The 22,067-nt window shown below is 33.2% G+C and overlaps 1 protein-coding gene across 1 annotated transcript in view; it reads right to left on the minus strand.

Moving 5' to 3' along the window:
• The window catches only part of LOC129226914 (E3 ubiquitin-protein ligase HECW1-like), a 55,786-nt gene extending 41,681 nt beyond the window's left edge, over positions 1 to 14,105 (minus strand). The window contains exons 1-4 of the mRNA XM_054861544.1: positions 13,973 to 14,105; positions 13,312 to 13,497; positions 2,141 to 2,248; positions 1,924 to 2,030 (exon numbers count right to left, since the gene is read on the minus strand). Of these exons, the coding sequence (XP_054717519.1) occupies positions 1,924 to 2,030; positions 2,141 to 2,248; positions 13,312 to 13,497; positions 13,973 to 14,105 (534 nt within the window). The remainder of the gene's footprint in view (positions 1 to 1,923; positions 2,031 to 2,140; positions 2,249 to 13,311; positions 13,498 to 13,972) is intronic.
• Positions 14,106 to 22,067: the final 7,962 nt, after the last annotated feature.

Genomic DNA, 22,067 nt, shown 5'->3' on the forward strand with positions numbered 1-22,067 from the left:
CATGTTACGGACTCTACATAATGTCAAAAATACTGTGGAATGCCCCAACTATTAAATGAAAGACAAAAACTGACAAGTGTACTACATACATATTCTCCCTTGTTAAATATTTGATATTTCCTTAACAATTCAAAAGAATAGATGTGTGTACTCATATACTTGCATTTTAAATAAGCTTCTTATATTTATATTTTTTGACACTCATGTTAAATACAGAATTTGGCATTTTCAAATTTTAAGTTTTTTTTTTTTTTTAGTGCCTGGAAATCAAAATTTAAAAGAGAGTGCTGTAGTGCTCTGTAAGAAATGATTTTCACAATAACTAGAATACAAATAACTATTGCAGATAAAGCAATGAGTTTGTAAAATTTTTCAATGATAATTTCATGAAAATGAAAAAAAAAAAAAAAAAAACTAATAAAATAGTAGTGGTTTTTTTTTCAAACAAGTATAATGCAAAGCATTTTTTTAGAATAATTTTGAAAATTTTCGGACAGGATTTGAACCCTAAAGATACACCCCTTAAATACGGCCATGGTTTGACTGCGTCACTACCTGGGCGGCAAAAACTTGGGTTTTCCTCTAAAGATCTTGGGTTTTCAACAGAGGCGTACGGTTCTTGGATTTTGTTTCAAATTCTTGGATTTTAGATTTTATTGACAAAAAAGATACATTCCTAATGTATATGGTAATAAATATTCTCGATAAAATATAATTCTTTGGTTAAGCAACCTCGAATGGACGTTTCTGTCATGCACATGCAGTGACTATATAAAATATTGCATTGAAGAAAAAAACAAAAACAAATAGCGAAAAAAAAAATTACCTGCTCTAACTCTGAATATAATTTTTTTCTTTACATCTTTCGTGCTTGTTCGTTTTGTACTATCTGCACAGTTTTATCAATCATATCAAGCAAAAGTATCAAGTTTATTCATACAGGGTTTTTTTTTTTTTTTTTCCGAAGGACAGAACTTTTTTTTTTTACACAGTTTTTAAAGAAACTTATTACAACGATATAATTATTGAGAGATCAATTTTAGTACTTATCATTTGTCTACTTAAAAATCTCGAATATTAATAATCCATCAGCTAAAATAGAAGCCTATACAAAAGAAACAAAGAATTAACTATAGTTGGGGCAAACTAAACCTGGCAGCATTGTGAAAGCGACAAAGAGCCTCGTTACACCAATGTATCACTGCTCCACTCCCTTCAATAGTTACCCCCCCCCCCCACATAATCAATTTGCTAATTCCTTTCAAGAATGTCATTACTCAAAAATTAACGATTTGGAGTTATGTTTGTTTTTAGAATATCACGAATGAGTAACGTATTTTAGCGAAAACCGCAAACTAATCAACCAATTTATTTGTCTATTTTTTATGATCATATGAAATTTTGGACCCTAAACTTTAATGGCGCCTCTCTCCTTCGGAAGACTTTTGGGACCCTTACTTTTTACTTCATATTATTTGTTTTGATATGTACTATCACTCTAAAAGTTTTTTACAAAAGAGTTTAAAAACACCCTGTATATCTTTAACAGATGTTGTCTTTAAAACTTTAAAATTATGCACCTGAAAAGTCAAGTATTTTGAGATATCATATTGTTGAAAGGAGTGAGCGAATGAGAGATCAAATCACTCAAACTCGGGAAAATTTACAAGCAATGAGAAAAATCCCCCCCCCCCCACTGGCAACTCCGACTATTACCATTGCAAACCTGTATCCTCATCAGTATCTCATTAATTCTTTGCATCCTAGTTATAATTTGGATCATTACTGACCACAATACTAATGACATAGAGCAAAATATTTTGGAATTTTTATCTTTGAAGAGCTCTATTTTTTATTTGTTTAACAGATCCCAAAAGAAAGCAAAAAAGAATTTTATAACTAAAACTAATTAAATATACTTACTTGAGGTCCACAGGAATCTGGGAACCTTTTAACAGTAACCACGGGACTGACTGCTCGCAACATTCCGGATAATCCATGATAATATTTAAAGCACACATTAGTTAGATCTGAAAGAAAAATAAAATAAAGTTTCAAAAACCACAAAATTCTGGAAACAAATACCTTCACTCAAAACTAGCCATCCAACTGACTAGAAGCTATGAAAAACTTTACTAACCTTCAGTAAAGAAGTCATCCTTTTCTATTGTCCATGAAATTTGACCTCTTGCAGTTGTTGATGGGCGTCTAGTTTTACACTCCAGAAATCTAGCTGGATCAGTTTCATCTGCAATGTTTGATGTTAGGAACATATAATAATAAATAAATGCTAATAAAGTGAGAAATATCAATTTTAAGTTGATTATAATTATAATCATGGCTGAGGAGTTGGACTGAATTTGGGGTAGAAGAGTTCGAATTGGGAGTCAAAGGCAGTGGTTGGAAAAATTACATTTTTTTGTAGCGAACTACAACTATAACTACTTTTTTTTAAAAGTAGCAACTACAAACTACTTTTGAAATGTAGTCGCTACTTTTTCTACCTTTCAAAAAATAAGTAAATAAAGAGCATACACTCTAGGGTGTCCCACAAAAATGAAAGTCGATTTTTCAAGTTGCATACCCTCTTATATTTTTCCTCTTTTATCAATTGCGAAAAAAAAGTTTCATATAATTTGAACAACAGTGTGCTGACTTGCGTCTAAAAGTGCAAACCAATACTTGTAGGCTAGGCCAAATCAAACTTTTTTTTTCAGAAAATCGAAATTTCTGTTGATAAAACGTTGCCCTATACACTCCACCTGTACCACAAAAACATTTATTCGAAATTTAAAACATTTAGATATCCTACACTAAAATTTATAATTTTCTTTAAAAAATTAAATTTTTTCTACTTATATTTTAAAAAATCACATATAAATTTGAAAAATAAATCAAGTTCAAAAATTATTAGCTAACACATTTTCAGATCAACATTTACAAACAAATAATAAAAAAATATGATATTTAAAATGAAAAATTTAACTTAACCTGGAAAAATCCATATCTTTGAATACTACATGGGAGACTTAAATATTGTAGGAGAGCAAAAAAATTTATTTAACACATGCATTTTACAACTGGGTGCCATGGCACCCTGGGGTGTCGTGGGAAGAGAAGCCAAGCAGAGATGGGCAGATTCGTATTCGTAAATTCGAATCCGAATTTGATTCACGGCACTTTAATGTGTCAATCCGTATTCACAAGTGTGAATTCGAATTGATTCATATTTGCAAGTTGGAATCCAAATACGAAATTTGGATTCTTACCGATAAATTTGAATCCGACTCCATTCGGATTTACACCTACGAATCCCAATCATTTCGGATTCACATCTATGAATACAAATCCTTTTGGATTCACACTTGGATTCACTGAAAAATTCAATTCAAAAGGCCAATATAAATTAATAAATGTCCGTCTGTACCTTGTTAAAGGTCGAGATTTGGATGTTAGCCAATTCCTGAAGAAAATGACGGTATTGCGATGGGTCGAAAAATTTTAGAAGTGGAATTTTTCAAAAAATTTTATGCCAAAATCCATTTTGAAGCAAAACCCAAAGTTTAACATTTTTTCATGTATGTATAAACATGAAAGCTCATGGAACATGTTTTCGCATCCCACAATCTATTAAAGCATTTAACCTCAGATACTGTTTGTTTAATTTTATTGCATAAAAGATGTTTTTGGGAAGACTACGTATTTTATTATACTGATCTAAACTACTTTCTTACGTTTGGCATCAGTTTTTGTACCTATGTAACTTAATTTAGGAATATGTTTGTAACTCACAGTCTGTTGCTGTCAATAAATGGACGAATCTTATCCAATAATGAAATACAAGTAACTATTGAAGTATTCCAGCTTCACAATGAGTTGATTTTAAGTAAATATGTAACTACAAGAAAACTACTGAATAAATTGAGAGCTTTCCATCGAATGAATAAAGGTTTTTCGTTTAGTGAGAACTGAAAACTGACAAAGTTATTACATCTTTGCAACCAATTGGTTATAAGTAAAAATGATCAGGGCACTTTTTCGTAATGCTTTTGTGTGCCTTTTTCGGTGATTTTTGGGATGATGATGATGGCAAAACATATTCCATGTTAAAATTGGTTATTTCAGCAAAAAATCAAGAATCACATAAGGATGATTTCTAAGAAAAGCCTTTTTGAAGCACAAGAAAGTGTCCCCTTCACTGGAAAAAATATTTGCTATCCAAACACGGGTAACAAGGGTGCTCGACAATATTGGATACAGGGAAAACTGTAAATTGTCTTTTAATAAACTAAAAATATTAACTTTACCTTCTTTGTACATTCTTCAATGTTTGGTTTGTGTTCATAAAAATAGAGATAAATTTGTTAGAACAAATGAAAATCATAATTATAAAACAAGATCACACCTTTTATTAGCAACCAAGTATAATCATCTAAAAGCTAATCAAAACATTCTGAACTACTGGTGCATTAAATTCTAACAAATACGACATTCTATAGCTTTGATGAATCTTTAGAAGCAGATCTCAATGTGTTATGAGTTTTTAATTAATTATACTCTATTTTATACTATAAATTATAATAACAATTAACAACAATAAATAATTGTAATATGATTTTTGTTGTACATTTTTGGTAGTCTAGTATATATATAAAATTAATTATCCTGTACCTATCTAAAATTGACTTTTTAATATCATGTCTATGACCTCTACTTAATTTGTACAATATGCTGTAACTCTTTAGTATGAAGCATAAATTACCTTGTACATAAAATTGACTATGGTTTCTACAATAAATGATCTCTATCTATCTATGTTCAGATTTTGGTTTTTTCGTTAAAAAATGCTACAAATCGTTATAAAATCAGCAACAAAATTATGGGTAGTGGTAAATTTTTCAGAGTCATCGAAAATCCGCTCGCTCGTTAGGTCATGCTGCATGACAAAACCTTTTTAGGGTTTCGTTGGTTTACTAAACCAGAAACCCTCATGGGGAAGCTCGTGTGTCTGTCTGTGCCATGGAAATTGAGGCAACACTATTCAACCTTGAAATTTGACACATGTACAACTCAACCACCCGAACACACTAAAAATATTGGCAGCTCAAAATAACTATCTCTAGTTAATTAATGTGTAGTTGAAAAATAAAGTATTCTGAATCCTCCAGGGTGGGGTATCAATCGATAGATCTCGACGAACTGGGTAAGGGTATAAAACTCTTTTTAAGATTTTCTCCTAAATTAAGGGTTCTGTAGACAAAATTCAAAGGACTATAGCCAACGAAATCCTTTAGAGTACACTTGCTATGCAAGTTACTTTACTACACTTTTTATCAATAGGATTCACGTGATATGAACATTACCAAATTTTCATTGTGAACAAGTTTTTCAACCTTTCAACCATCTTATCTTTGTTATTATTTACTAATTTTTGTTTGTATTATTGAACAAAAAACTTTTTTCCTCCATCATAATATATTTGTTCTTTTTTATAAACATAACGTTTCTGAGAAAATCTCCATTTTCAATGGTACAAGAGTTCAAAAGTATCAATAACTCCAACAAATTTGTACAATCAAATTTGGTCCTTTGCAGGGCCGATCCTAGGGTGTCGGCTGCCCGTGTGCAAAGACCTGATGTGCCGCCCCTGAAGAGCAATTAGCATATTTTGACTATAACGCCCATATAAATCTATATAAATCTTTCTTCAAATTTCTGTATCAGGGCAATTCCACAGAAAAGGGGAAAAGGTGGCAAAATTTTATAATAATCTTTTTCTCACAATTTTGGTATCAATGGAAAGGTAATTATCTGAAGTGTATAGAAATAACAAAAATATGCAACAAAAGCAAAATTTATTAGAGTTCTGAGGCTTCAAATCAGGTTGCTATGACCATGTTCTTACAAGTAACTTTTTTTGTACGACTTAAGAATGGCTGTTTGATACTTGCATTGTCGCATTTTTCAAATATTCTCTCTTAAATATGCTTCTCAGAACTCTCTAGAAGAGTTATATACAAAAAAGTTGCACTTTAACTGCAAAACTTAATTTTTAGGGATTTTTTTTTTTTTTTCATATAAGGCATTTTTGTAATTCTACGTCTGACACCAAATTGGCTGAAAGTTTATATTATGTAAAACTGAGTGGAGATTTTTACAAAATATTTTGTCTGCAAATAAAGATGTTATATGCAATTAAAAATAATCATTTAAATTAAATTTCAAAATACTAGTTATGCTAAAATAAATGGTCAAAAAAATTTCTACGTCCGAAACCAATATTTTCCTAACTGAAACTAGGTTTATAAGTATACGAACATTCCTGGTTAAATTAAATAATTCACACATGCTATTCATGCCTGATTATGTATTTATATTTATATTTCACATAACATAAATTTAAAAAACATATACACAATATTTAGACTGCTGAAAATATCTGAAGATAAGAAATGAGTCTCATATGTTTATCAATAGCGATTAAAGTAGTTATGTATAAAGTTATGAATATTTAAGAAGCATTAGAGTTCTCAGTTTAAAAATAACACCCCCCCCCCCCTTCCCCAGTTTTCACTTAAAAACTCTCAGGTATTTTTGGTGAACTCACAACAAGCCCTGTTTGTGCCTAGAAATGCACAGTTTCGTTTTCAACAATTTGTAACCAACATCCAAATTTCTTATTATTTGTTAATAAGTTAGATTTTTCTTCATTAAAATTCTACAAATCAATTTTCATTTCTTTTTACCCTAGAGATTGAGTTTTTTGTTGTTCACATAGAGATTGTAAAAAAAAACTTGACAAAATGCGTCTAATCTCTCTTGTTCTCGTTATAATGTTTTCCTTATTTAATGACTGAAGACTTAAAATACAAATTTCCTGGAATGGTATACAGATATTGATACATTAGGGGTGCCCATCTCCCCAAAAGCAATGAGATCCCCTCTGCCCCCCCCCCCCCCCAAATCCCTCAAGAACATCCAGAAGAATAATATTTTGTCAGAAAAACAAAGAAATGTCTTAAAAAACATTCCTTGTAAACAAGTTCTATGACATAACTTGGGCCATGACCCCCCCCCCCCCCCCTCCCTACATTCTTTTTGCATAAAATTTTTAGTTTCAAATTATTTCAATTTTCACAAAATTGTTTGATTTTTCACAAAAAAATGGAGCCCTGGGAAAAATTCTGAACAGACTCCTGTTATGCATATTTTCCCCTTTTTTATGCTTTAAAATACCATAATATATCTTTACTAATAATAAAGCAGAAAGTCTCTCTGTCCGGAGGATGTCTGTAGGATGTCTCTCTGGATGTCTGTAGGATGTCTGTGACGCGCATAGCGCCTAAACCGTTCGGCCGATTTTCATGAAATTTGGCACGAAGTTAGTATGTAGCATGGGGGTGTGCACCTCGAAGCGATTTTTCGAAAATTCGATGTGGTTCTTTTTTTATTCCAATTTTAAGAAAAAAAACTATCATAAATTACGAAATTATCATAACGTGGAACCGTTACATGGGCACAAGCCAATTGGCGAGATACGAAATGATCATAACGTGGAACTGTAACGTCGGTAGAAGCCAATGGGCGAGAAAATTCACCATACATTATTTGTAAATATACAGGCGAACCAAAAGACCTTTAATTTTTCTATTACGGGCGAAGCCGTGCGGGTGCCACTAGTAATTCCATAAACAAATTAAGAGTCAAACAGCTTTTTAAGATGTTTATTTCATGTCGGATGTTGTCTGCTTTGCACATTCTACGTCCGACACCAACTATTCTACGTCCGACACCAAGGGGAAAAAAATTGTGCTATTTATCCGTGAATTAATTTGGTGAAAAAGGAAAAATTATTCATATTTCAGTTTTACTTTTCAACATTCAAGTACTCAAAAAATCTGAAAACAGTTCATTGAACTGAAACTTGGGTTTTTTCAACGTACGTCAATTTTCAGTTCCCCTTTCATCTACGTCCGACACCATGAGGTTTTTTATTTTTAATATTTATAGTTTGAATTTTTTTTTCAGAAATTCTATAAGTTTTTATATTGTTCCTACACATATAAGTATTGAGAAAAAAAATTGGCTCAGTTCATCCATTTTAACTCTGAAAAATATGAACCTTGATTAGTAAATTTCGTGCAAATTCTACGTCCGACACCGTGGAATTGCCCATCAAGTTCTAATTAAAAAAAAAAAAAAACATAAGGATGAATTTGTTAAAATGGTAATAGTAGTAAAAACGCATTTTATAGCCTTTGGTGACGTCAGAAGAAAGACGGAGGAGGAAGAAACGGAGGGCGGGGGGGGGGGGGGGGGGGGGGAGGGTATCGCCCCCAGAAAATATTCGAAATTGGCGTATGAAAAATAGTTGTAATTAATTTTTGGTTTTGTTTGGTTGCAAGGACAAAAGAGTCGGGAACATTCAAGGTCCATGGAGAAATTTTCAATATTGACGTCAAAAATTGCAATTTTAGGAAATTTTTCGAAACTTGAGGGGAAAGTATTGTTGGAGTTCTTTCCTAAAATTCTTTAAAAATTGATGTTAAATTGCAGCTATTTTTTGTGACCTTAGCAAAGGACCGATAGTGAAAGGATCGGCGCTCTCCCTGAAAATTTTCTGAAACGGAAGTTTTAAACAATTTTGGGTTATCTTTGTTGACGTTGCTGGAGGGAAGGAGATTCGGTTGTCTCCTATCGAAAGTTTTCAAAATTGAAGTTTAAAACTCAAATTTAGGCTGTCTTTGGTGACAGTAGGGGGTCTGGCATCTTTCCTCTGATAATTTATCGGCACTATTGTTTCAAAAACACATTTTTCGCTAGATTTGGACACGATAGGGGAAAATATTCCGAACTGAGGAAATATTTTTCGGAATTAAAATCAATTTTAGGCTATTTTTGTGAAGGAAGGGTTTTAGGGCTCTAAAAAGCGCAATTTTGTACTATCTTTGGTGACGTTAAGGAAACCGAGAAGCTTCAGCGGATCTTTCTGAATATTTTTCGATATTAATATCTGAAAAATACAACTAAAGACTTGTCTCCGATTGTTGAGGGATGCCCTAGTGCCGTGAAAATTTACGTAAGCCATCCGGAATTTTTTAGAAATAGAAGTACCAAAATCGTCTTTTAGGCATTGTTTGATAACGATGGGACAAAGAGCAGTTGGGGATTCAGTGTGCCCTCAAGAACTGTTTTTTTTTTGAAACTGAAGTCAATTTCAGGCTAGTTTAGGCAGGAAGGATTTGGTGGCTTCACGGAACCATCTAAAAACGAAAGTTTGAGCTATTGTGATTACGTTAAGGGGGAACCGCGGTATTTCTCCCAAAGTTCGTCGAAACTGATGATTGAAAAACGCAATTTTAGTTTGTTTTTGAATACGTTAAGTGGGTAGGATTGGGGGCCTCTTTAGAGACGCTAATTCAGACCATCTTTGGTAGTAATCTTAGGGAAAGAATTTCAGGGCCCTCTACCGCAAAAATTTCAAAAAAGAAATTCGAAAAATACCATTGAGCAATTTTTTGATGACGTTAGGAAGGGCTGTCCCCAGAAAAGACATTTTGGATTTTGGAGCCATCATTTTTAGGCTACGTTTGATTACATTAAGGTAGAAAGGGTGAATAAGAAACTTAATCGGATCCTTAAAATCGGTGGTTCAACCAGCGAAATTTTCCGGAATTAAAGTCCTAAAAACGCAGTTTGAAGCCTTCTTTAGACTCGTCAAGGCATCCTTTTGGATCTTCGTTTTGAAGTCAAACTTAAAATTTGCAGCCCGGGGCAAGGGCCCTGTCCTCCTACTTGATCTGAAACCGACCAGTTCATTCTTGATTTTAATTAGAAAAATTGCAGTAAAGGGGGAAAATTAAAAATTTTAGTTCGTTGATTATATATGTTTGACTCTCAGGGGAGTCGCAATTTTCCATTGTCTCTCCAGTCTCTACGCATCTACGACTGCTGAATACAGAATTTGTAGTTTGAAACACTTGCGAAAGTATCCTATCAGCATAGGTTTTTTTTTTTACACAAAATATGTCTTCAATGTTAAGGGTCAATAAAAGCTTGGGAGGCTGGGGATGAGCATTAGTGGTCTTTGGAAGGCACCCTTTCATGCTTTGGGGGGTGGGGGGACTTCCGTCATTGCCCCTCCCCTGTATCCATGCCTTATTACCAGTTCTGTCACAAATTTTGCAACCAAATAAAGCATGTGAATAAAGAGTTGATATTAATGGATAATTGAGCAACACAATGTGCTCTAACATTGCATTTTTTAAAAATATGCTATGTTGTTGGAAAATTGCACCTAATTTGATAATTAAAACATTTAAAATTCTGCATATTTATTCGACTTATTATGTCATCTTGTGAGAAATTCTTGAGGAATTTTGCTTGATTAAAATAACTATATGATGCGGCCTGCGGCCGCCCCTTGCTTTGGCCGCTCTTGTGCGGTGCACACTTTGCACACCTGCTAGGATCGGCCCTGGTCCTTTGTAACATCAAATAACTTGTATATTTATTATATTTTGAAGTTGTGAAATTGAGAAAAATTATGTTACATAAAATTATATTTACAAATAAATTGAAACTTTGATTCGTTAATATAATTTTAGATAAGATAATATTTCTCAATAAATAAAAACACTAAAACTAAATAATAAAAACACTAACTTCGTTGAAAGGTTGATAAACTTGTTCATAATACAATTTATTACAAAAAATTATCAGATATTTTAAACTATTTATGGACTCCTAAAACCTGGGACTAGTCACATACCACTTGGAGCTCCAAATAGTAGGAAATTCATTTTCGGGTCAATTGCTAAGTTTGACGCCAATAAATATACATCCGAAAATTCCCTAACACCCAAAACTCAACCTGTAGCGAGGGACAGACATTTATTTACTTATATTGGCCTTTTGAATTGATTTTTTCAGTGAATCCAGATGGATTCCTATTCATAAGATGTGAATCCAAAATGATTTGGATTCATAGATGTGAATCCAAACTTCGTATTCGGATTCACACTTGCAAATATGAATGTATTCAAATTCACACTAGTGAATATGAATGTATTCGTATTCGGGTTGACAGATTAAAATGCTGCGGATAAAATTCGGATTTGAATTTAAGAATACTAATATGCCCATCTCTGACGCCAAAGGGGGGTTGTGTGAAGTGTTCATGGTATCAATATATATTGAAGGTGGGTGCGCAAAATATTGTATTTTCCACCAATAAGTTCATCCCATTATTGATGTAGCTTAGTAAAAATTTACTAAGTCGTGACTTCATCGTCATCAAAAACATTAACTGATGATAAAGTGTTAACAACAAGCCAGTTTCCAATTACCTGGCAATAGAAACAAATAGAAACTTAGTAACAAAAGTTATTACAGAAAAGTGATGTTAAAACTACCTGACCTTATTTTAGGGTAAGTTTTGTTTCGATATGGATTACTGTAGGTTACTAGTATGAAAAAAGGTATTTATTGTGCTTGAAGCCTAATTAAAGTTCCTTTGTTAAAACTTCTGAAAAACAAACATAATTAAAACTTAAACTTTCACTTGTTAATTTTTTTCTTAGTTTTCATGAGTCATCTGATGAACATGCAAAAGCTGAAGCCAATTTAATCATAAATGAGCGAGATACTAGGTTATGAACCTCAGGTTGCTCTTATTTGGTGCACTTATCCTATATAATAGACACGGACTGGGGGTGGCGAGAGAAAGTTCTATTTCTACAGAGCCTGCCCTGAGTCAAAGAAGTTTGAGAACCTCTAATTTGACACTTATTACCTACTTTACTATTTATATTTTTTACCTTAATAACTTCGTAAAATTAACCTTACGTTTTAAAATATTTATTGAAAAAATAATAATTTTTTGAAGAAAATTATAAATTTTAGGCCAATTGTGGGATACCTAAATGTTTTAATTTGAATAAATGTTTTTATGTTTTTGTGATGCATGTGGGAGGGGGGGGGGGGGGGGTTTAGGGACAACGTTTTACTAACAGAAATTTCGAGTTTCTAAAAAAAAAATTTTTTTTTTAAATTGGCCAAGAATTACAAGTGCTGGTTCACCCTTTCAGACACAAGTCGGCACTGGTTGGCATTGTTCAAATTATATGAAACGTTTTTACAGTTGTTTTGACGTAAAAGGAAAAATATAAGAGGGTGTGCGACTTGAAAAATCAACTTGTGATTTTTTTGCGACACCCTAAGACACACGCACCATAAGAGGATGGAACGAAAAAAGGTTTAGATTGATAAATTAGCTCATCCGAAAACTAAAATGTATCAGTTATTTCTTTTTTTTCTTTTTTCAAAAATGTTCCTTATCATACTCTCATACACTGTAATGCTCATATTTATTGTAAGCCTGCCAGAACAGTTGAATACCATCCTCTTCTATAATATTTGCAGTAGCTTCTTTATTTGGTGAATACTGTTAAAAGCACTTATTTTCGAGTGCCCGTCGTAGTCACAAAAAGCCTCGCGAAATATTGTTTTTCAATTTTCGGTCTCTTTATATAAAATTCACAAAATTTTCAACTCGCGAAATCATTGACTTTCATTTTTGCAAAAATGAGTGCTTTTTTCCAAGAACTATTGGCAAAATATAAAAATTACAATAGCAAACAAACTGATGGCACCAAACAGATAGAACGTACAGTGCCAAAACTGAGGTCAGTTCGTATTTTTATGAGTCATTCTCATTGCATCCACTGATGTACTTGTGTAAAATTTGCACTATTCAAATTCGTTTGAACCTTGATTGTTTTTTTTAAAAGTTTATTTAAATGTAGTTTCCAGAAATCGCTACAAACTATTTTTTTGTATCGAACTACTCACTACACTACTTTTTTAAACAGTAGTGTGCTACACTACAAACTACTAAAAAATGTAGCTACTATAGTAGCATCGCTATTTGTAGCGCGCTATGCAACCCCTAGTCAAAGGTTTAAAATTTCAAGAGTCAAGAGTCTGAGTCAGTAATTTTCCATCAAAGTCCGTAACTTTGGTAGTGCTTGTGGAGTCCGAGTCGGGACTGATTTTTAGTCAAAGTTGTCAAAGGCTGGTTGGAGAAAAAAATGACTGGCTTCGACTCCGCAGCCCTGATTATATCAGGAAAATAAGTAACAGTGATTTGAGCATGTTGATACTATTTAAAAAAACAGAGTTTGTCTTGACTGAATATATCAAAATATGATACATATCAAAATACTGAATATTTTCAATATTTCGGAGAATATTATGATATTTTCAAACCCTGAATGAAATATATTCCTCCTCGTAGAACTGATTTCTTACCTGTTTTATACAATCCAATCCAATCAGAAGATGATATTTCTTCCTTGATGTCCCATTTTACAATTAATGATTCTGATGAATTAAGAGTGTATTCAGTCTTTGAGACAGTAAGGCTAGAGCGAGATTGTAAGCACAAAGGCCTGCGAGCAGGAGCAGGTGGAGGTGCGGAGGTGGGAGAGGACAAACCTAAAAAATAATTTCAAAAATTCTAAAAGTTTGAAGATTATGACCCAATAAAATTCAATAACAATTGATATTGTAGTTTGCATCAAAATTTTAAATGATGTCCATCATTCAGAAAAATATCAACTCCAAAGTCATATTTACTTATTTAGTTAAACAAACAAAAAATATATATATACTTGTAATGAAAGACAGTAAAGCTCCCATCTATTTTTAAGCAAATTTTTTTTCTTGGACATTCATAGAAGATATTAGATTTTTAACCTTCGGAAAAACATTGTGTTTAACAGCAATATTCTAAAAATACAGTTATTTTATATCCTCTTTGAGTGAATAATTATGTTTCATCACATGCAAAATAAAAAGATGATGGTGTAAGGGCAAAAATTTGTTTCCTGCCTTTTTTAATTCATTCAAGTACTAGGGAGTGATGGGCATTGTCGCTGAATCAGGCGAGTTGGTTATAGGAGATTTTTACCTGTAGGAGAAGAGACAGTCCTCTGGGGAGGTGGAGGGGGCTCGTCCTCGGGATCCTCGCCTCCTGCTGTGATGGCAGGTGGGTGTCCCAGCCGCAGCACAGGGTGGAGGCCACTTGGACGCTCAGCTAGCATCGAAACGATGCCAGGGCAGAGAAGGCTCGGACACTTCTTCTCTCTCTCACTCACATCTTGGAGTTCGGTCCACCTGTCGGGTAAAAACATTTATGAGTCAAAAGGGAGGATTATAGAGCACAATTCACAACACTCAGAGCTTGATTAAACTCAGAAGTTAGGGAATGCTCACTACCAACGGCACGAACTTGAGGGTCACGGATTTTGATAAAATTCTAGATATAGGTCAAATCCCACTAGATATGAACCCCGGCAAAGCGGTTTGACTGCATAGGCCCTAGTTTGGCTGCAACGGGGGTCCAAAGTTGCTAATTTTGACCCAGAAATGCAATGGAGTTTCTTTTAGAATTACCGTTTTGACTTCTTTTTCTGCTATCTTACTGTAGCACTTACCTTTGAATTAAATATTTGGAATACAAATTTTTAATAAGTAGCTCTCAAATTAAAATTGGATTGTTCTTTTAAACTCAATAACTCGAATGCCAAAATGTTTCCATTCGTAATTTCATGACAAAAATATTCAGTTAATCCTATAATTTGAAATAAAGTGTTATTTAAAAACATTCATACCAAAAACACCATAAATTGTGGAGAAAAATGCAGTGTACACAAAGGTGAAAAAAGTTTTCCAAATATACGAAGAGGGTGAGAAAGGTGGTAAGCCACCAAATTACAATTGGAAAAGACGTCGGAAGATGAAGTATTTAACAGAATAAAATTAATTTTAATGCTTTGGAGTTGGAATAAATTACAAAATGTATCAAGTTACAGTAAAATTTCACCGGATACAATTTTTACAAGTGGAAAAATGAAAAGCTTCATCATTAAAATAATGGTTAAAGCAAGCCAAACGCTTACACCAGCTACAGCGGCTAAAAAATATTTGGGCAATTCCATGTGTCACAGTTCAAGAATTCCTTCAGTTCAAAGCAAAACTGTTGCGTGTGTATCCTTTCTGACGGAGCATCAATGTTGAACCCACACAGTTGCCAAGCTCTTTTCAACCATGAAACAAATCTATGGGAGGAAAACTGATTATATACTATAGAGTGTATCAACATTACGCTTTCACAATGATGCAGCTTGCTTTTAAAATCTTTATCGCGAAGTGAGTAATCCGACAGGTACTTAACCATGCCTTTGTATGTTCTAAAGAACTGGCGATCGAAAGGCTGCCGGTCATAGGTGATCTTCGGTGGAATATTCGCAATAATGACAGTCTTCCTAGAACCACTTGGTGCGACAAAGTTGCTTTCATTTTTAAAAGGTGTCCAGCTATCACTGCTCAATAAATTATCCTCATTATCGGCAGCGTATGGCCAAAAGCAAATGTTGAAAAAGTGACGAAGTTCCTTCGTCCCCATTTTTCCGGAGGTTGTGCACGCAACGAAAATGTTACCGAGAGCAATGACCAATTCCTTTATCTTTGCTACTAGTGTTGGTGGAAAATGGCCAACTCTCCTGAAGTACTATGTACAACTTTGGTGCCAACTGACCTGATAGGCTGAGGAGAGGGAGGATAGTGTATGAGTGGGTCATTGCATTGATCTTATGTGTTTTACCAATTATTTTCTTCGTAACAATTACTTCCATTTTGATATTGCGATGGATTTCATGGGAGAAGCTAGACTGATCGCAGTTAACCATGCATTCCGGCTTGTACATGGAAAGCATGGAATTAACTTTTTCGATATAGTCTTTGCCACTTTCTTCAATCTCATTTAGGGAAACCAGCTGTCGATGAGTGTAAAAATGTGTTACTCATCGCTTCTTAATTCGTCTTCGCTTTTTAAACTTTGTGACCCATCGAGAGGACGCACAGAATTTGTTCGGTGGAATATCGAGCTTTCGAGCAATGTCAAGTGCCATTTGTCGGAGATCGTGATCACGAATCAGAGTACCCATGTTGCGAATGTTACAGAAACGTGCAAACAGTTCTCATCTAAAATAGGATATTACGTCAAAAGAGATGAACTTTCTGCTAGTTGCTTCTTGTATCTGGACACCGTAGCTGGAGACACACATAGGCGGTTAGATAACCACTCAATACTGGAATTTGGATATCCTTTGATTGTATTGAAGATTTTCTGGACTGTCTTTAGTGAATAATTCAACTTTTTGTTTTTTGTCTACTGGAAGAGCATAAGATGGATTCTGCTCTCCTTCAGTATGATCATCATGAATTTCTTCTATCATAGGGCGATCAAAGTAATAAAAAAATGCCAGTTCTTCGTCTTCGTCTAGCTCATTGTCGCAGTGATCTTGATCTTCAAGATCTACATCCAAACCATCAATTTCGTCATTGTCGAAGCATGGTTCATAAAAATTAGAATTCTATCCAAGGCAACTTTTTCGCTCGACAAGTGACCTTGAACATTCATGTCAAAATTGTCTTGCATTATTGTAACCAAATCGCGTATAACTCTGTGCTTATTGATGTGCTGCATTATGATTACTAGTTCATGTCAAAAATGTTTAAAAATATGGCAGAAGGAATAAGAGAATGGGTAAACTAAAATATTTACAAAATGATTTAAATACGAAAAACATTTTATATTTACATTTTTACAAACTATGGAAGAGTGGTGGAAAAAGTACAAATCAGAGACATTGCTTATGAATTCTATTTAATCCAAAGGAAAATATTTTTGCTGCCAACATTCAAAGAATCTTTTTACGATAAAATATTGAATGTTCGATGATAAAACTAAGCGATGTTTAAAAATAAGTTTTTTCTTGTATTAACATAGTTGCAGGATATTTATCGTTTGCAAAATGAAATTATTTATTTTCATTTTATATTAATTGTCTGCTATAAAAAATATCTATCATTTGTTGATAAAAAATTTACTTTAACTGGATGTTTATCATTTGCTATCAGAGATATTACACAATGATAAGCAAAAAATCAAAGAGGAAAAAAAAACACTGATTTATTGCACATGGCATATAAAAAAAACAAAATACAAGAACGTTTCAACTTTTCAAATAACTTTAAAAATGCCTATAAATAAATCGACTTTCTCCCTTTCACTCGTTGTACTAAAAAAAGATGCTCCAAGTGCGTTGGAAAACGAACATTGTGCCGAAATCCCAAATTTCAATAGAAATGTCTGCATTTCTGGGTCAAAATTAGCAACTTTGGACCCCAATTGCAGCCAAACTAGGGCCTATGCAGTCTAACTGCTTTACCAGGGTTCATATCTAGTGGGATTTGACCTATATCTAGAATTTTATCCAAATCCATGACCCTCAAGTTCGTGCCATTTGGTCGTCAGTCTTATTTTGGAAGTTTCCACCAGGCCCCTCAATCTCCTCATTTGGGCAATTGGTGGAGGGGGTCATTGACCCCTCTGGATTTTAAAAACATCATGAAGTTATGCATTTCAACGTTTTTTCCTATAAAATGCATTAAGTATATCCATTTTGCTGGTCCCTGGAAAACTTTGAAATGACAGGTCTGGTTCTCACTTTTTGGCAGGAAAATTTTAGCAAAACTCTTCACACATTGAAACATAACTAATGCTACAAGTATTATTTCTAAAATTATCTGAATTGATTTTAGATTAAAGCTTATCTGCCCTCCCAACACATAAATGTCGTACATTTATATCATATGACAATTTTTATGTCGGAATTTGCATTTTGTTTGTAATGCAATTCTCAACAAATAAGGGAGGTTAGTTGTTGAATCAGTTTTATCACTTCACGAATATACGAAAAAACTAGTGACCCGACTAGTCTTGAAAAAATATACCCCCCGCCCCCGATCTTTTTGGTATAACCTAGTTTGATCCGTCTCAGTAAATCTGCACGCTTTGCTTGCATATGTGTGTAATCCGCTTTCAATAACGAGTGATCTTTTTTATTCTTTCCATTGATTTTTTACACACACTGTTATTGTTTTAGCTATACAGTTTAAATGTATGCCAGCGATATTGATCTTTTAAAGCCATTGCATACATAAGCAATAATTTTTAATAAAGAACCTGTTTTCGCGGCCTCGGTAGCGCAGTTGGTTGGCACGTCATTGTAGTAATCCCGACGTGGTGAGTTTGATTCCCACCCGTAGCCCCTGGTTGTAATTTCCTTCTCTGTGCTGTTAATTCTGTCCTACACTATGTCCCTGCATTGTACTGTCATATTGGACGTGAGTTCATAAACAGGTGCTGTGTGACCAAGTACACGAACTCGAAATGTATGTTGTCAACTAAACTAAACCTATTTTCACCAGTATCACGTTTTATGTACACTACAACCATTTTTAAGTAAAAGAGAATTTTTATCTGCTTTGCCCCTCATTTTAAACCTTTTCTCAGGTTATCCGCAATACCTGTGCCACCTAATTCCGCAGATAATCAGGAGTGTACTGTACTTAGTGATGTAAAATACCCGGGTATTTATTTTTAGGGGTAAATACCCAAGGTATATACCGGCTAAATACCCAAACTGGGTATTTACCCGGGTATTTATTTTAAAAATTTATATTCAACTAAAATACTTTTCTGTGTATGTATTCCACTATGTATTATATATAACCAACCATATACAAAATAATACATTTTTGCCCAAAAATTGTATTTTGGTCACATATTTAAAGAATTATTGTGTGAAACAACTTAGCAATCTAATATGATATTCATATTAAATGTGTTGGATATGCCTAATCAATGTTGGTAGCGAAATTTCAGACATAAAAAGTCATTCTACAAAAAGTAAAAAGCTTAACTGGTTACAAAAAAAGCAAACATCAATTTTTTAAGGCCCTAGTCTTTTATAACCCAGTAATATATCCCTGCATGACATCAAAATGCAACGAAATGTCGCTCAATTTATTATTACTATTTATTTACCAATATCTTTTGCAGAAATTTCCTCCAAACCTAGTTCAAGTGTTCAGGCGCATTCTGCATCTTATATATATATATATATATATATATATATATATATATATATATATATATATATATATATATATATATATCTGAGATGCGTACAATGTCATAATTGGAAGAAGTATAAGCAATTCAATGATGAAATTCAATACAACTTCATGATGAATAAATTTTCATCATGAGGTTTTATTTTATTTTTTGCTTATTAATGTGTGCAATCTGTTTTTATATTTACCACGTTGTCACTTAAACAGCAATAAAATAAATAACATCATAGTCTTAATAAATTCTCAGTTTATTCTTCCAAACATCCCTCATGCTTCCTTTTTTTTTTTTTTTTCATTTTGGACATGACGGTTTGATTTTGAAATCCTGAAGTTCATCATTGAATTGCTCATACTTCTCGAGTTATGACATTGAAAAGAAAGATTCTTTGGTTCACAATATGTTTCTTTTATAATTTCATCAAGTCTTTCAATAAAAAATATTTTAAACTGTGTAATACATATGCATCAGTTTTACCAATTATTTCACATTTAGATTTTGTAAAAAAAATTTCCCACTCAGTTTCTGCATTTTTTTGTAAAATACCCAGTTTCTGGGTATTTACCCAGGCCTTGGGTAAATACCTGGGTAAATACCCAAAAAATATTTACCTATCCGCTGGGTATTTACCCGATCCACATCACTAACTGTACTATATACAAATACAAAAGTGACAAGCAGCAACAGGCTCTGGGCCCAGCTAGACTGGTCCTAGTCAATTTACAATCCCCAGTGAAGATCAATTGCCCTATTAAAACTATCTACTCCCGTGCTCATTACCACCTCTTCCGGTAACCATTTCCAAGGTTCCACTATCCTGCTATAATAATAATTTTCCTAATGACCATGATAGCCTGAGATTTAAATAGCTTAAAACAATGACCCCTTGTCCTGTTTTCAGTGCTAAAATTCAGCCCCGTAACATCTTTAATTCTAATAAATTTAAACAACTGAATCATGTCCCCTCGGTCTCTTCTTTGCTCAAGACTGTACATTTTTAGCCTTCTAAGCCTGGAATCATAGTCTAAATGAGAAAGTCCATTTATTAGCCTTGTAGCCGCCTTTGAACCCTTTCTAATACATTAATATCTTTCTTAAGATAAGGAGACCAAAACTGAACAGCATACTCCAAATGAGGTCTTACCAAACTTCTATATAAATCAATATATCCTGTAACATTGACCCTCACTCTTAGTCCATTTTAAAAACATGAATTTTTTTTTTTCATAATAAATGTTTTATTGTGCAATAAATAAATAATTTGTATTTTCATAATAATGTTAAATGCATTTAATAAGATCCATCATTAGAGATACACTGAATAATTGTTTAGTATTTTGTATGTTACATATTTGGCAGGCAATCCGAATACTTGGTTCAGCCAAATACTTTAATATTCAGTAACCGAATAGTAAACACAATTTCTGACAATTGGTAAACAAATGCTTTTAATATAATGAATGAAAAGTACAAAATGAATTCAAATTGTTACTTACTAATATTGCCACTTTCAAAGTATTTTTAATGATAAAGAAAACACTTTCAATTATCAGCTACTGTTATCAGCAACTGTTCTGTTAACTAAAGAAACAAAAAAGGGCAGAAAATCACTTGTATAAATTGCAATGATGTTTTAAGCAACTTGTTTCTCTTTTTTATGCAAGATTCTGACAAAACATGATACCATGATTGCCTAGGAGTGTCAATGAGGACTTAGGAAGGGTCGATGTCCGCAACTGCCAACATTGAAATTTTGAGAGGGGGTGGGGTGGGGGGAGGTCAAGGATAATTGTTCTTTACTTTGCCAGGGTTTGGGGGCTCTCATTCTGGAAGTGGGTATTTTGCAACATTTAAGGGGGTATGCCATTGTTCTTGGGGAAGATGGGCAACCCTGGGATTTCAGTTAATAAACCAAAGCGGAAAAGAAATGAATAAATTATACAGAATTACAGATCCAAATTAGCCATTAGCTTTGCCATTTCCCAATGATTTAAATATTTATTTATTTCAAATTAGTAATAATGTAGCTAAATTTACGATATTTGATGGAAGTTCATTTGCACTTTTGAAAAGACACAAAATAGATGAATATATATATATATATATTTTTTTAATGTGGCATAAAATAAAAATACAATCATTGCAGTTAAAACAGTTTATCCAAGTATTCAGTGCTCAACCAAATGTTTTATCAGAATTTTAATCGAACATTTCATATTCAGCAAAATATGGTATTCGGTGAATCTCTACCCATTATCATTTACTTTAACTGATAATTTTTTTGTTTTAAAAGCAATTTAGAAGCTGAATTATTCGACCATTAAAAAAAGTGCCTTATGTTTTAACACTAGAACGCTGAAAGGTGTCATTTCGACAACTCAGTGTTTTAAAATTTATGCAAAATGTAAAATTTGCATGGGATCCATTCGAATTTCATGACTTTTATTTAATATGAAAGGAAACTCACGCACAAAGTTATGAGAAATTAGCTTTTTAAAAATTGATCTTATGGTGAATTTAGCTAGAACGCCGGTCGGTGCGGTGTCATTTCGACACTGCAATAATTTTATCTCCAATATACTGATTTTTTTTTTTTTTAAACAGCAGTTCATTAATAAGCCTCAGAGTACTGAAGGTCACCAATACGTGTAAGCAAATTTTAATTTTTCACACCTGCTTACAAGGTTGGCAAGTTTCTGCCGAGGTGGTTAAAACCACTGGTAGAAACCAGTTAAAACCGGCATGGCAAAAAACACTTTCTGCCACATTTGTGGCAGAAACTGGCAAAAACTAAAAAAATTAATTATTGACATACAATAGAAAAAGCATGGAGAAAATAATTAGTTGTTAACCAAAGTACAATTTAATTACAATATCATCACAATTCAAAATCAAAAATGTAACATTGTTTAGACCCTGCAGTTACCCATTGGAAAACGTGGTTTCTAAAATCTAAACAGTTTTTTAAATTTAATATGTACAAATGAAAAGTTTTAGAATATTCTTCGAACAGAAGAGCTAG

This window comes from Uloborus diversus, chromosome 7 (genome assembly GCF_026930045.1).
Source record: "Uloborus diversus isolate 005 chromosome 7, Udiv.v.3.1, whole genome shotgun sequence".
Lineage (NCBI taxonomy): Eukaryota > Metazoa > Arthropoda > Arachnida > Araneae > Uloboridae > Uloborus > Uloborus diversus.